This window comes from Haliaeetus albicilla, chromosome 13 (genome assembly GCF_947461875.1).
Source record: "Haliaeetus albicilla chromosome 13, bHalAlb1.1, whole genome shotgun sequence".
NCBI classification, from domain to species: domain Eukaryota; kingdom Metazoa; phylum Chordata; class Aves; order Accipitriformes; family Accipitridae; genus Haliaeetus; species Haliaeetus albicilla.
In genome coordinates, this window is record NC_091495.1 from 29,622,603 (window position 1) to 29,637,621 (window position 15,019).

Consider the following 15,019-nt stretch of genomic DNA (forward strand, 5'->3'; position numbering starts at 1 on the left):
CTGGTTTATGCAGTTCAGTACTAAAGGGAACACATACATATTTACAGAAAGTAGCCAGGCTTGTAGACCTGTAAAATGAAGCAGTAATAACTTAATGAAAGGCAAAGACAAGAGTATGCTCAATATTTTCTCAGATTATGTCTAAGGCTGACCATCATGAATTGCCTAACAAAACACTTCATTTTGGACACGGTGTTTTAAATTGTATTCCAGTGCCACACAGCTGTTGAGATTTTTCTGACTATTTAAAAAGAACAGATGGCTTACTATAACAGCTTACCTGTTACATTAGAGAAAAACATAATTTAAGGCTTAACAAGTGTCAAGAAGCTGTGAATTTAATGTAGGTAGAAAGCGACAGAGTTAAAGCCAGACATGGGGAAGAGAGCGTGCCAGGAAGGACACTTTACGTTTTTCAAAGAAGCGAGAATTAATACTGTCAGGCGATATGGTGAACCTGATGGATGAGCAGTCTAACCCAACATTGCAGATCATGAGTTCCCTTCACAATTAGATTGTAGAGGAAATATTAATCCTAATTTGTTCAACCTGTATTTCAGAGCACAAAGAATAAAATAGTTATTCTTCCTTTTGTGAAGACCCACTCCGATATATTGCACTTGAGTAAATGCTTGAAACTAACTTGCAGATCCCTGTGAGCATAAATTTAATTGATAATGGCAATAGCTATTAAATTGTGTAATTCCACTGAGTTATAGTACAGCAGATGACTTAACAACTCATTGATATGGCAGAATAAGTTCATTTACCATTTACTGCAGAAAATGTGCCACCTCTCCACAGTTACAGTATTTCTTACTGTAGTCTCCTTGAAACCAAACAGATTTTTCTGAGTTGCGCACTTAAAATGAACAATACAATAAATGTAAGTATTCAATATCTAACTGGAGAGTTAGACAGAGCCACTTTCTATTTAATGTTTTATGACCTATTTGTGTTACATTATCAGGGTACGCCTGTGGTATTTTGAGGAGTGTTGTAAGCTTGCTGTGCCAGCTCTGCCTCTGTCAGAACAGAGGCACGGTAGGATGGCCCTAGGAGAGCTAACTCCTTTTATGTGGCCTTAGGAGAGCTGATTCCTTTTATGTGCTTTCATGGCTTTTGTCTGGCTCAGATAAAGCTCAAAGCTGCCTGAAATATACCATGGTGACATACCCTACACCATCCTTTTCACGCTGTACACCTAACCCTTGTGGGACAGTCATTATACCTTATTAAAAGAACTTGCTAAAAACCTGAAACCGCATCCTTGCAACAGAAGGAATGATGAGGAAAATAACAATGTGGAAATCCAAACACCTTCAAAGCAGTCTTATGCAGTCACATGTAATATACCTGACCAATGTTGCTTATAAATAGTAAATACGGTCTCAGCAGACCGATAGCTGCGTTCATGAAAAAGCTGCTTTCCTGCCTATATGCAATCTGCCTCTTACTTTCTTACCTTAACTTTAAAGTAGCATTTTGTCTTCCGTGACAGAGCTACCGCAGTTTGCACATTCATCTTTGTAGCCCAAGGCACTCTCGCTTGTAGTAGCCTTCTTCAAGCTCTGGGTATGACTGACAGCAAAAACCTCAGCATTAGTTTCTCATCAGCCAAACCCAATCTCATTAAAAAAATGGCCTTTAAATTTGCTGGCTTATTCTGTGAAACAATCTGGCTGACTGGCAGTGCAGATGTTGACGTGTAAGGGCTTCTTGTGGTTTAAGATTTGACAGACTCCAGTTGGTGCCCCTAGTTATTTGACAGTGATGTGGCAACACTAAGTGGTTGCTGATGAACAGGTTTGCAGTGATCATGCCTCTGTTTTCTGTTTTTTGTTTTTTGTTTTTATCTTTTCCTCAGGGGAAATCGCTCACATCAAAGAGGTTAACCAGTCTAGTGCAGTCCTACTAAAAGGATCACCTTGTAGCATGGAAGCAGACTCAAATCATTATACATACTTTGTAGCTCACTGATTGCCTGACTCAGAGGACAGTAGAACAAGATGTTGCATGAGCAAGGACCTGACTTGTTTTCTTTTGTGTATACTAAGGCATTACAGACTCCGAGGGACTCTCTAGCCTTTCGATGCCTCCATTTCGAAAACTGTCTGCTCACTTCCTCCTTCATATCAAGCTGGATCTATGTCTTTTTATTTTCTGCAAGCTCAAGTACAGTGAAAAAAAAGCTTCTGCTAGGCACAGTTTATTAAAAAAATACGTCAATCAAAAACTGGAAGAAATGTAAAAAATGCATATATTAATAAATATACATATGGCATCACATTTATTGCACAATAAATTAGCACAGAAGGTTTCATTTCACTGATGTATTCACATTGAGAAAGAAAGCCTGTGTCTTTGTCTGTTGTCTGTATATTCTCTGTTAATGTTTCTTGCATTTATTTTTATACCATATTTAAAAAAGAACACCTTTTACTCCAGATGTATTAAAGTTGATCCTTTCTCTGTAAATTTGTGTATGTTTATATTGTTGTTTTATCTTTCATTAAAAGATGCAGAATCTCTTTCCTTTGGGAAGTTTGAGATTTCAATATTGAATCTGAAGATTAGTCAAGAGCAAAATCATCCCCAAAAGTTACACACCTTGTGCTTTCTAAAAAGTGACATGAAATGGCATTTTCTTTCTCTCAGTGACACCTGATCAAACACACTTTATTGATAATCATTCACTTTAATTTTCTTTTTATCAAGCTAGCTGCACAGAGACCTTTCCAGCTTGCTCATCATCATATAAGCAAACCTGTCTTTAAACTAGACCCATTCTGTAACAGTGCAGCCTGCACAGCGATTCAGTCGCTACCCAAGACCAGATCGACTGAACTGCGTTTCCTTAGGAATGGACATGAACAAAGATGGCTGAGAACACAAGTGTGTACTTGCTAAATAGGAAGGACAGTGTTTCTTTCTCCTTGCTGTCGCCTGTGATACAATGCAACATTTTAAGCTGAAAAGGCAGTGGTTTGGGAGTGCTGTGTGTACTGTCTGTAGAGCAAACCTTGGGTAGGAACGCGGGAGGCTGTCATTTTAATTCAAGGGCTCTATTCAGGTGTGCTGTTGTATGTCTGCTGCTGAGGTTACTCACACAGAGACCCACTGACAGGTTTATGACACCATGTAGATGTTGCCCACAAGACAGCAGATATGGAGCTTCTGAAGCTAAGCTGAGCTGGAACCAGAAATCTCTGCTTGGCCTGGGAAATGGCACTTTTGACTGATAGAGGTGACGTAAGGACAGTAGGCAGAATCTCTGACTAGAAAAGCGATGATGGGAACTAAGTCAAAAGACAAAATGCTGATACCTCCAGGGCATCGTAGGGTGCATAGGACAAACAAGCCTTTTCAGCAATGCACAGGATAGGCTCAGGACAGCCAACTCTAGTACCATCTGTCATCCTGACTTTGGTTGGATATTGAGAAACAGGAATCTTGTTTCAAAGGGACTACCAAACCTAAAAATGCACACCCTCCCACACACGCACACACACAAAGTGGGACACTCATAGACACAATTGGAGAATATATTTGAATACATTAACGCTCGAGTCATCTCATTTACCATCAGATACCTACCTGAGTTGTTGCTACTAAACGACAGGGCTCCTGCACAGAGCAGCTGTGGGCAGAAGGGAGCTGAGCTGCCTTCTGCAGGCAGCGCTCGCTTCTCCGCTCGCGCTCTCAGCAGCCTGGTGCAGCCGTAGCCCCGTCTGCAGCATTTCTGAAGAGGTAGTCTGAATGAATCCAGGACAAAAATGCATTACAGATCACCACGAATGGCTGTTCCCCAGGTTTTGCTCAGTTAGGGTTTCTGGAGGTTTGGGATTTTTGTTTGTTCTTTCTTTTCACGTCCCACTGTGTTTCTGGTTTCCAGCTAGGATGATAATCACTGCTTTAGTGTCTCAGTTTTTGTTAGTGCAATTCTACTAAGATTTTATCAGAAAACACAGGAAATGCCCCATGAGAGCTTGATTTTATCAAGAGCTCCATCTAGGTCAACTTAAAATATTCACAGTCTAGGGAGGCCAGATGAATTTTAATAAATAGCCACATAGAACCCCAGATCTTAAACTCTGAGAGTTAATTTTCCTTTACCACAGAAATGCGAGCTCTGAAGCATGAACTTGAGACCAGGCAATCCACAAAAAATTTGAGCTCTGTTTCACTTCTCAGTGCCAAATAGAGATATTTATTTCCAAAATCCTGCTGCCACCAATTGCATCAGCTGGTATATTGCTGCTTTGCCTTAGGAGTTAACTAATTAGACACCAGCGTCTGCTTTGAAGACTCACTCCCTTCAAATAACTAATGTTTCAAAATCATCCATTAGGTATTCCAATCATCCATTAGGAATCCATCAGGTATTCCACCCCCCTAAGAAATATGGGGGGTTTTCCAAATCACTTTGCAACACCAACTGGCCAATAGAAAGATGTGGAGCATTTGTATTCCTGAACCTGTTTTGTACTTATTCTAGTTCTTTCCTTTCAATAAATATGAAGTCTCTATTGAAAGGCTGTCTTTCCCTGTATTTGCAGAGGATTTAACACAATGTCTGTAAAATAAAAATATGCATTACTAATAAGGATTTCAAAGTAGTCAGGGAGCTGTATTGAAGTTTCATTTGAGTTTAGTCTCAAGTGATGCAACTCCACTGTTACACATGAGTGAATTTGGCCCAAACTAAATCTATCCTACAACCAGTTGATTTTTAAAGGGTTTGTCTGCAACCTTTTGATACTTCACCTGATCACTGTCATCTGTCAGTGATATAATACTGGGACTGGAAACTCCAAGTAGGCACAAACTTCCTTTTAATTCCCCACAGAGAAAGGCTAAATGTTTGTCTCCAAATTTATATGAAGATCTACTTCCAAGAATTAACTCAGATTAAGATGTGTTTGTACAACCACCAAACAGCTGAGGTGTGACTTTGGTTACACAATGATATACCCATTAGGAATTTCAGTGAGGCCACAAGTCTGCTGAGGAAAAAAGGACTGAGAGAGAAACTCAATCTGAAGGGACCGTATTTCTTGTCTCCTGGGGAAGAGCCATCAATCAGTGCCTCCTGGCTCTGCCCAGGAAGCTGAAAACACCCTCCATTAGGGGTTATTAATTGTAATACTCATTAAAATAACCACTTGGAGCTGGGAACTTCCATCTGAGAGTTGGTGTTCATCAGTCTCCTTCTTCATGCATCCTTGTGCATAAAACAGCTCGCAAGCCTACAGGAAAAGAAGTGTTTGCTAATACTGCTGCACCCTTGAGATGGTTTTGTGCTCCCAGACCAGTCTGGGAAGGAAAATGGCCTGTGGGAGGGACAGGAGCCTCCCTGGCACCTACCTGACAACAGCAAAATACTCACCCATTCTTCCATAAGGTGCAATTAAAAACTGTCCTTCCAAAGAAGGAGGAAAAAGGCCTTAAACAGTGATGAGAGAAATTGCAAAATGCTGGGCTGAAACAGTAGTGGAGACTGGCCAAAAATTACTGAACTGAAGGTGAATACAGGAGTAAGAAATGGGAATTAAATGTGGTGACCAGAACAGAACTGACAAGGGAGGAGAACTGGGGAACTGAGTAATTAAGAGCAAGAAAGGTTGAATGCAGCTGGTGGATTGCCAGCCTGTTGGCCACAGCTGTGCACAGTTGGAATCAAAATCCCCAAATCAGATAAGATCAACTGTGGCTGGCCCTTTAAAACCCAGCAACAACTTTTTTTCAGCTAGAAAGCAATTAATACCAAATATCTAGAACTGCTTTTTTCAAATTACACCCCTAATATTGTTTGAAATCATGAGACATAAATGCCAAATAGTCCCCTAAGAAATAACAAATAGGAGGGCAAAAACCAGTTCCAGAAAACGGGACCTATGGGAATGCATTTAGGATGTTTATTTATTTTTAAAAAAAATAGAGCCAAAGCAGACAACTAAAGTGAGAGAAGGCTCTTTTCTTTAAGTAACTGGAATGAGGAGTTGGGAATGATAAGTGATTTATTTGTGGCTCTTCCAATTATTTATCTTTATGCCAAGTGATTAACAGCTGTTTGAATTTAGATTTTAAAATGACCATATTTTTAGTGTCCCTTCTAGCTGCAGATGTGCATAGAACTAATACTGGAGTTACTAACTTAGGTGCATAAAACACAGGAATTTTGCCAAAGGAAAGTTAAAAGCTCTAGGGACCTATATAAAATAAGGTTTTAATGCCAAGATGTTCAAGGGAAATTATCAACAATTTGTTTGAACATATTCTGTGTCCACAATTCATTTAAGCAAGTTACTAAGTGGGTGTGAATCATACCAATCTGCCCTTTGATCTGCCTGTGCTGAACAGATTAATGCTTTTGTCTCCTGTGAGTTGAAGATAGGCTGAAGTCCCAATATCAAAGAGGCGGAGGGGAAGAAAGAACGATCTCTCTGAGGCCGGGCTCCCCCTCCTCTTGCTGTTCTGGACTGTGGAGTCCTCAAGAGGCATGTGTACAAATAAATGGGGGTTTTTTGTACAGACATCGGCTTGAGGGCTGCAGAGTCTCTCCAGACTGTCATTATCTCTGCCACTATGAAGTTTATTTCCTAGTATCCACACTGAATCTTCTTTGCTTCAATTTATCCCTTTATTTTTGACCAGGCTGCTACAATCACTATAATAAAATGTTCTCTACCGTTTTGCTCAAATATGTAAACAGCCATTGCAATGTTACAGCCTCCTTTGGTTGGTTTTCTTACTGGTGTTTTCTGAAGTGTTGAGGGACTTCATTGTTCTCCTCCAGGCTGGGGAGTGTCACAGCTTTCTTGGAGGACAGTGCCCAGAGCAGTCTGCAGGGCTCCCACCGGGTTTTACAGGAGGAGAGCGGAGGATTACTGTTGTACTTCTGTCTGTACACACAACTGTGGGCCTTGCCCTTTTTGCAGTAGATGGCCACTACTGAATTGTGCCAGCTTACATGGCGTGGTGATGCCCAGATCCTTTGCAGTAAAATGTAGACGGTTGTTCCTCTTTGTGCGTAGCTCACTCTTCTTGGGTCAGTGCGGCACCTTCAGTTGTCCATTGAGTAGCATCCTCATTTTTCAGACCATCTTTGTCTTTTCCCAAGGTCACTTTTCTTTTTTGATTCTAACTTGTGAAATACTTGTAGTCCTTTTACCTGCGGGTATCTTTATGTGTGGGTCTGAGTGAGGAATCTGCTGGCCTGATTCTTTAACACAAACGCATGAATGCGAGTGGGTACCATCATCACTATTTGCCATAAGGGATCTGTATGTGTAAATTGTTAAGAGAAATTGCCGGGACAATAAACTGTGAGAACCTGCTCAAATGCTAGATGATAGTCCTTATTTACAAGTGTGGCCACAGACAGTAAATATCAAACAATATTAAGACACAATTGTAAATGTTACCTTGTTAGTGGCATTTGCACAATTTTTATTGTACTCTTTCTTCGCTCCCAAAATATATTCTGCTGCATTCACCTTCATTGGCTCTTTTTTTTTTATTTGACTAGATTTTGAAATCCCTCATTAGATTCATCACAGATGTCAGCTTTCAAAAGAGATACTATTTATCACCCTTCCTCTTAACTTTTTGGCTGCTTCTTCTGCATGTATATCACACAAATGAGGCATTTCATTATGCATGTAACTTTTCTATCCACTTCTTTATTCCTTTCCCCCTTTCCTTTTTAAAAGATGTGTGGCAATGGCATATTTAGTGTCACTAACTTTCCTACCTTTTTGCTGAGAGGAATGTATAGCCTGAAATCTATGACCTTTTTTGAGTTCATCTCTTCTGATGCACTGTTCTTTATATGACTCGTCTTTTCTTTTAGACTCTCTTTCTTCTCTCCCCCTCCCCCTCAGTAATGTCTTTTTTAGGATTCTTCATCTTTTATGGTTCTTTTCCTTTGTTCCTCTGATCCTCGCTCCGTTGATCCCTCCCGCGTGTTCCTACGGTGCCCACTAATGCTCTTTAAGCTTACCGCCTCTGTCTTATCTTTCTTGGAACTGAAAGAAATTACAAGGAAAAAAAAAGAGAATGTATGAAAGGAAAGGCAGGCCAGCGCTAGGGCCGGGGCTGATGCAGATGCAGAACGTGCCTCTGCCTGTGGCCTGATCTCAGGGGACCGTCCTGCCCCTGGGTGCCCGTTCCCCTTCCCCACCAGCTCTCCACTCCTCCTCCAGCAGCTGCTGCCCCAAACTCCCCTCTCTTTGAGGTGCTGGTGGGGATTCAGACACAACCACAGAAAGGCATTTTTAAACACCTAAGGTACTTTCCTAAGCTCCTCTGTGCATCAGCCCCTCTCTTCATAACATCTTTACTTTGACTGGCAGTGGGGTTAAGGTATCCGTTCAAGCGCTAGCCTGGCGCGCCATGGTATGGCAGCAGGCTGCCCAGTGGCTGTTAGTAATGTTACCACCTTTGTTTAAACTCTTCTTCAAGTCTCTCTGTAAAGACAGGCTCCCGCACCTCACCGGGACCCCCTGACCTGTCTGGATGGCTGTGCAGGAGCATGAACCTGCCAAAACAGAAATGGAGACCCGGAGCATCTGACTTTTCCTTTTTTTTCCCTCCCAAATAAACTTAGCCCCAGTGCCCAAGCTAGTGTTGGTAAACAGCATATAAATGCCACACGTGACCAGGGCAGGCTTACAGGGGCCAGGCAGACCACTGGCCAGGATGGCGAAAGGCAGCTGAGGAGCCACCAGCAGAGCTCCAGGCTGATGGAGAAGGGGCCTGGGGTGATCTCCTGGGCAGCAGGGTGCCTGTGCAGGGATGTCATTGCACGGGGACATCCCTCCTCGCCTGGTAGGGTCGTGTCACTGGGGACCTTGGGAGGGAGGTGGGAGGTGGGTTATTCATCAGTTTAAGGGCACTGAACAGAGACGGGCAAAAGGATGCCTGGGTGTGTGACCTCCCTGGTGCCCGGGGCTGGGGGAAGGAAGGGGGAAGGTACTCGTGTCATTCACTCCAGGCATTGTAACTCAAAATAAATGGGGAGCTTGAGTTTCTTTCATGGTAACAGAGAGGTGAGGGGGTCCACAGAGAGATGTAGAGCATCTCAGTGTCTTATCAGAGAAAGTGTCTGTGGGAGGCAGGAAGGATGATTAAAGCCCAAGACTAGGGAATATTTCTAAGTCCTGGTCCATACTGGTCTGGGAGGTAGCTCCAGTGAAGCCAATGAACGGGCCGATGGAAGCTCATCTTGTACCTAAATCACAGATCAAGTTTTTGGGGGAGGGGCATAAATGTGGAATTTCATCAATGGATAGACTTCATTTTAAATGTTCTGGTGTTTTAAAAGGAGACACTAGCAGCAAAGTAAACTGCTGAAGACACAGTGCAGACAATTAGATAGATAATGCACAATTAATGAGAGAATTGGTTTCCAGAAAGTCAGTTTTTGGGAACAGTTGAGTTTCTAATTTCTAAGTCAGTTTGGCTTGCTCCATTTCTCCTTCCTCCACACCACCTGAAGTACTTCAGCAACCCTGCTGGGTCCCTGACTAGCATCGCCTTGCCTAATCTCTCTTCTCTTCCTTTCCTTCTCAACTGTTTTCCTCATCCTTTTCTGTCACTGTTGGAAACCCCAGGCATGGGGGAGTAACCGCAGCTGCTCTCCCACCGGTGCATTTGTATGCAGGGGGGGAATTTTCACTTCCATCTTTATTTTCTTCCTGTAATGAGAACACTTGAAATGTCAGACTTTCATTTTGTTCCAAAGGGCTTCTTCCCAGTGCAATTCCCATCATACAGACCCATATCATCTACTTTTTCTGTATACTTGTGTATTACTGACATTCAGACACTTTATTGGAAAAAAAAAATAAAACCAAAACCCAAAAACAAAAAAGAAAGAAGATCTGATTTTTAGGTATTTCTTCTGCTGTTGGTCAGAGCTGACTGGAACAACAGACGAACAAATTGACCTCTCCTCTGTGCTCCAAGCTCATTGCCATGTTAAAACTGCACTTTGGGACTCCTATCTGCAAGAAGCGCTGAGCATCTGCTGACCTTTCAGTGCCTCTGTTGGCATCTCCCACTGTTTCTTCCTGCCCCAAACTCTCAGCGTACTTCCAATGAACTCAGCGATGTGACACCTGTAAGACTGACTTTAAAGCATAGTTACCTTTTGCTCAGCAGGTACGATTGGGCTTGCTAGCTGGATGTCAGCTGTGGTACCTTTTTTGTACAGTAGGTTGGGGTTGGGGCTTTTTTTGAAAGATGGTTTGGACTCCTTCCACCACTCTTCTCGCCCCAGACCACACCATGTGCTGGGAATGCACCTTTGTCTCTAGAAAGCTTTTGAAGGCAACGTCTTTCCACCAACGGCATGGACTAGGGAGAGTGGTTTTGAATGCTTTGTGTCTTCTAATGAGAAAGGAAAAAACAAGGGTTTGGAGGCCAGAAGACCTCAAGGAATAAGAGAGCAAGAGAGAGGAAGGAGTGATAAAAATAAAAAAGGGCATAAAAATAACAGCTGGCATAGTGACATCAAGGCCCACCACCCGCCTCTCATTATGGCTATTACTTAGTTTCTGTATCCTGAGAGCACTCATGGGCGGCTGCTGACCTCCTGCTCTGTGTGTTTGATGCTGTGACCAGCAAAGCCTCAGGGGTAAGCAGAAGGGGAGCGAGAGACCACAGGACACGTGTTTGGTGGCACTGCCTGACCTGGGGGTCAGCACTGGGAAGAAAAATGCTGAGCATTGGGAAGACAGGAGGACTTGATCTACATACCCTTCAAAGCACGTAGAGCCTGCTGCTTTTATTTTTCATCTAAATAAAGATTTTGAATGTGCTGCCCCAATGGCATTGTGTAAAAAAACCAGAAGATGAGAAAGAAGAAAAAGCCTTTCCATGCCCAACCTGGTGAAGAAGTTTAATGTTGCCCATAGAATCCGCATCCTGTTCCAGTTCCTGAGAGCTCCTGCACCACAGTGGAGCTCATTACTCCTCATTACTGAGGCCTCGCAGTCTCGCGCATGCAGCAGCAGCTGCCTACTTCTTCCTCTGCCAGGGAGAAGCTGTCTGCAGCAGTCAGCATCGGTCCGTCACGTAATGCAGAAATGGCTTCTTTTAATACCTCGGTCTCCTGGGTACTCTTACTTTCTGGCTTATTGGTACCGACATGGTAGCACCAGCATGGCCAGTGTATCAGTGCTGATCTGGTAGAATACCGCCAAAATTTTAATTCTGCTAAGGAAAACTGTGTAATCTGAATTGTACTACTTACTTTGACTTGTGTAACGCTGAATATGAAAAATATTAATTGTAGAAAACTATTGGATGGGACATTTTTGTTATAGCTCATGATTTGAGAAATCTAAAAAGGGCATAAAATCAGAAACAAAGGAAGGAAATCACAGAAATTGTCTTTACCATAGTAAAGAAAACTAGTTTGGTGTTACCAAAAGCTTGCGCTTCTCCCCGCCCTAGTTCTGAAGTGATCATATGCCTCTTCTTTCCATTTGATTTTTTTTTTTTCTGGCCGAGCCTTGCTGATTTATGCGCGGAGAGCCGATAGTCACAGGAAACAAACAAAACCCGCTTCTCTTTCCCTCCGCTGAACCCCCAGCTACGGTGACGTTAAAAGCCGCTGCTGGGGCAGCAGCTCCGAGTGTCGCGTCCGACAGCAGCGACCCCCAGACGTGCCGGGGGTGGCACAGACGCCCCTCAAAGCCCCTTCTCCCCGCCGGGGGGGGCCGGGGCCGGGCGGTCCCCACGTCGCGGCGTGGCAGGAGTGACACCTGGCGGGTGCGGGGAGGAACGGCGCCCGGCCCGCGCTGCCCACGCGGCGCAAGGCCGGTGGTGGAGGCCGGGCAAGGCGGGAGCCCACCCGTCCCGAGTGGGCGGCGGCGGCAGCCGGGGGGCAGCCTCTGGGCCGCCCGAGGCCGGATCCTGCCCAACGGTTGGCGAGAGCGACGCGTATTTTACTACTCACGAGGGCGGCAGCTAAAACGGGGGCACGGCTCAACTGGCAGTAGTCGTTAAAAAAAATGGAAACGAACCTTTCTTCATAGCCCAATAAAAAGAACGTGGAATATTTTTGTTAGGTTACACCAAGAGGAGAGCGTCTCTCTCGGGACGGTTCCCGCGAAGCGATGTCGCTGCACTACAAGGAATTCCTTCTAGGTCGTTGTGATTGTATCGAGATACACCCGGCATGTCTCAGATTGACTTCAGTAGCTATGGGCACTGATTTAAAGAATGAAGAAGCAGAGTGCTGTGCCACTGAATGTAAAAGTAGCCCCAAACGAAGAAGAAACAATGGCAGCCACGGGGCAAAGCCAGTACATCAAGGTCTGATTTGACTCTGGAGATCTGCAGAGGCTGAGGATGGTGGAAGTAGTTGTACAGCTGTGACTGCGAGTCCCCGGGGAAGCCTGGGCTTGTCCCTGGGAGAAAACCCCAGCGGAGAGCCCCTGTCCCGCAGGCTGCCCACGGGGAAGGTGGGCTTTGGAGTCGTGCATGGGAGCACTGCTCCTGGTTGTTCCCCTGGTTGCATCCAGGGCAGTGGGATTTCAGTCCTGTGAGCTGTAAGCAAACCGGCTGGCCAGAAGGAAACCCGCTCCCGTCTAGTTCTGGTTTTAGGGGGAACCTCTTGGTGAAGGCTAAAATATCACTGGGTAACCACTGCCAAACTGCAAGGGCACAGTCCTTATGACTCCCCACACTTCACTTGCTATCTGTGTCTTGGTGAGAATGAGAAACCAAATCTAAAGACTGTGTTTGAATTTCATGGGCTTCCACCTGCATAGTTAAATTACATTTTGTTGGTGCTGCAAATACATGGGTTTAATTTGCATTGATGCTGGGGTGCCTTTCCCCTCTTCTCCAGAGGCCCCTAGTCTGCAAGATGGGACTGCTGAGAAACTCTGACTCGATTTTGACCTTTTCCCTCTTGTTTTTTTTGCATATTGCATTCCAGCTTGACCAAAGAACCTGCAGTCTGTCTGTGAGGACAACAGGCAAACCAGGGCTATGCACCCTAATGACCTCAGACGCTGAACCATTTTGGGGAGGCTTTTCTATGGAGAATCATGTACATTGAGAGCTACTCTTCAGCTTTGAAACTCAGAGGATGAAAGAAATGCTTTTTCTCCATTAGCAATAGAAAGTCAACTTTCATGACATAACATTTAATGAAAAATACATTAAGTAATTGTATGTAATATTTTTTTATGTCTGGAATGGATGTTATGGAAAGCAATTGTCCCAGCTTTAGGGGATGGAGAGAAAGTTTGTCTTTGCTTGGATATATAGCACTCCCCTTTGGGATGGTGTCATTTGATAATTCCTGCCACATGTTCTTATGAGTAGGATGTTTTTGTTTCCCTACTGTGTCTCCCCCCAAGTCCTGCTGGGTAATATTTCAGATGGTCACGGTCAAAAAAAGCATGTGACAACTTCCAGATGTTCAAATAATCAAAGCGATCTGCAGATCTAAGGGAGCACACCAACAAACAAATGAAGGATAACTTGAAGGGCTGCAGTCTAGGTGGGGGGCCACATTCGGAGGTGGCTCAGCAGGCCGAAGGATAGTCTTTTAATATCTGGAGAATTCACTGATGTCTACATCATTTGCTAAAAACGAGACAGTCTGATGATGTGGCTGGGCAGGCAGTAGAAACCGAGAACGCAGGGTCTGGTCGTGGTTTTTCCACAGCTTGGAGCAGCGCTGGCTTCCCAGGGGAGCGAGGGGGGCTGTCACGGTGTGGCGTAGCTGGCTGCTGGGCTCCAGCTCGCATGATGCAGCTGGGGCTAAGGTGACCATGCCCTGCTGCCATCCACACCGCCGCCGCACCTGGGGCTGCGTCCTCGCCGAGCTGGTGGTGCCCCTTGCAGTGCTGCCTTCAGCTGAGAGAGGGGAGGACACCTCTCCGGGCAGGGAAACATGCCTGCTACTGGCTTCTTTAGGCATTAGTAACTAGTTCAAAGCTGGGTTTCGGGAGGCCTTCATCAAAAACCTTTATCATCCCAGGTGATTTTTGCTGGTCCATCCTTCCAGCTTTATAGAAACAGACAAGACAATTGAAAATGTATGGTGGGTCACTGTATTCCTCTTTAGGAATGTAAAAACATTCATCATCAAGGAAAAAAAAAAAAAAAAGAAGCCTGTATTAGTCACTGGCAACCTGATATTTGTAGAGGTGAATGAGCGCGGTTGTGTGGTGGAGCGTGTATGAAGCGGCAAGCAGGAGCAGTAGGATGGAGGCTCCATGTCCCTTACTGCTGTCGTGCAGGCTGGGCGGTCCTGTCTCTGGTCCCAGCAGGGACAACGCTCCCACTCCACAGGATCCTACAGCAAGTCTGCTGGTGCCTTTCCGTATGCTGGCATTTCACGTGGCAGTGCCTCCGCTGCTGATGGCACGTCCTTCGGAACAGATGTGTGCAGCATCTGGCTGCTGTGTGTGCAACTGGCACAGCTCTGCTGGAAAGCTGTTCTACAAAGCCTTCCAAGTGGACCAGTGATGGGGAGGGGCAGGCGTTATTATTATTATTATTATTATTTCTACTACTACTGCTGTTACTAGTATTAATTTGTGTGGAAACACTGCTGGCTCAAAACCTGGCTCAGCTGCTGATGGAGAAAGGAAGATCTGATCACATCAAGGGAGCTGCTGGAGTTTTGAACGTTACTGTGAACTCCTACAGGCTGATGCTTTTGAAGTGTAACTCTTTGGGAGATTGCTACCGCCTACTCTTTCCCCTTGATAGTGAGGCTTTATGTGACTTTTCATGCAATCCTATATGGGTCTTTTATGGTTTGGGAGGTAATGGTGTAGCATGCTAGCAAATTCAGTTCCACACTAGGAAAAGGAATAACTTTGTGACACTTTGTCCATCATCAAAGGCAGCTCTTGTCCGCCCGGCTGTCTGTATCGCATTCCCCAAGAATTTGGAGAACTTCTGGCAAGGTTATTCCTTGGTTTTGTTCAAAGAATCCCTTTGTATGTACGTAGAGGGGGAAAGACCACTACACTGCTCACCT

General features: G+C 44.5%; 1 protein-coding gene across 10 annotated transcripts in view; it reads left to right on the forward strand.

Annotated features, from left to right (window-relative positions):
- Positions 1-15,019, forward strand: part of RGS7 (regulator of G protein signaling 7) — a 296,147-nt gene that overhangs the window by 276,037 nt on the left and 5,091 nt on the right. For 4 of the 10 annotated variants that reach the window (XM_069800649.1, XM_069800651.1, XM_069800652.1 and 1 more), the window contains one exon: positions 1,868-1,958. The exons of 1 other annotated variant lie outside the window; for it this stretch is intronic. Coding sequence is in view for 5 of the 9 variants with exons in the window: in XM_069800651.1 (XP_069656752.1) it covers positions 1,868-1,918 (51 nt within the window). In the remaining 4 variants the exon portion in view is untranslated. Of the gene's footprint in view, positions 1-1,867; positions 1,959-2,057; positions 2,545-15,019 lie in introns of those variants that run through there. 5 more of the 10 variants (XM_069800646.1, XM_069800645.1, XM_069800648.1 and 2 more) reach the window with 2 other exon arrangements.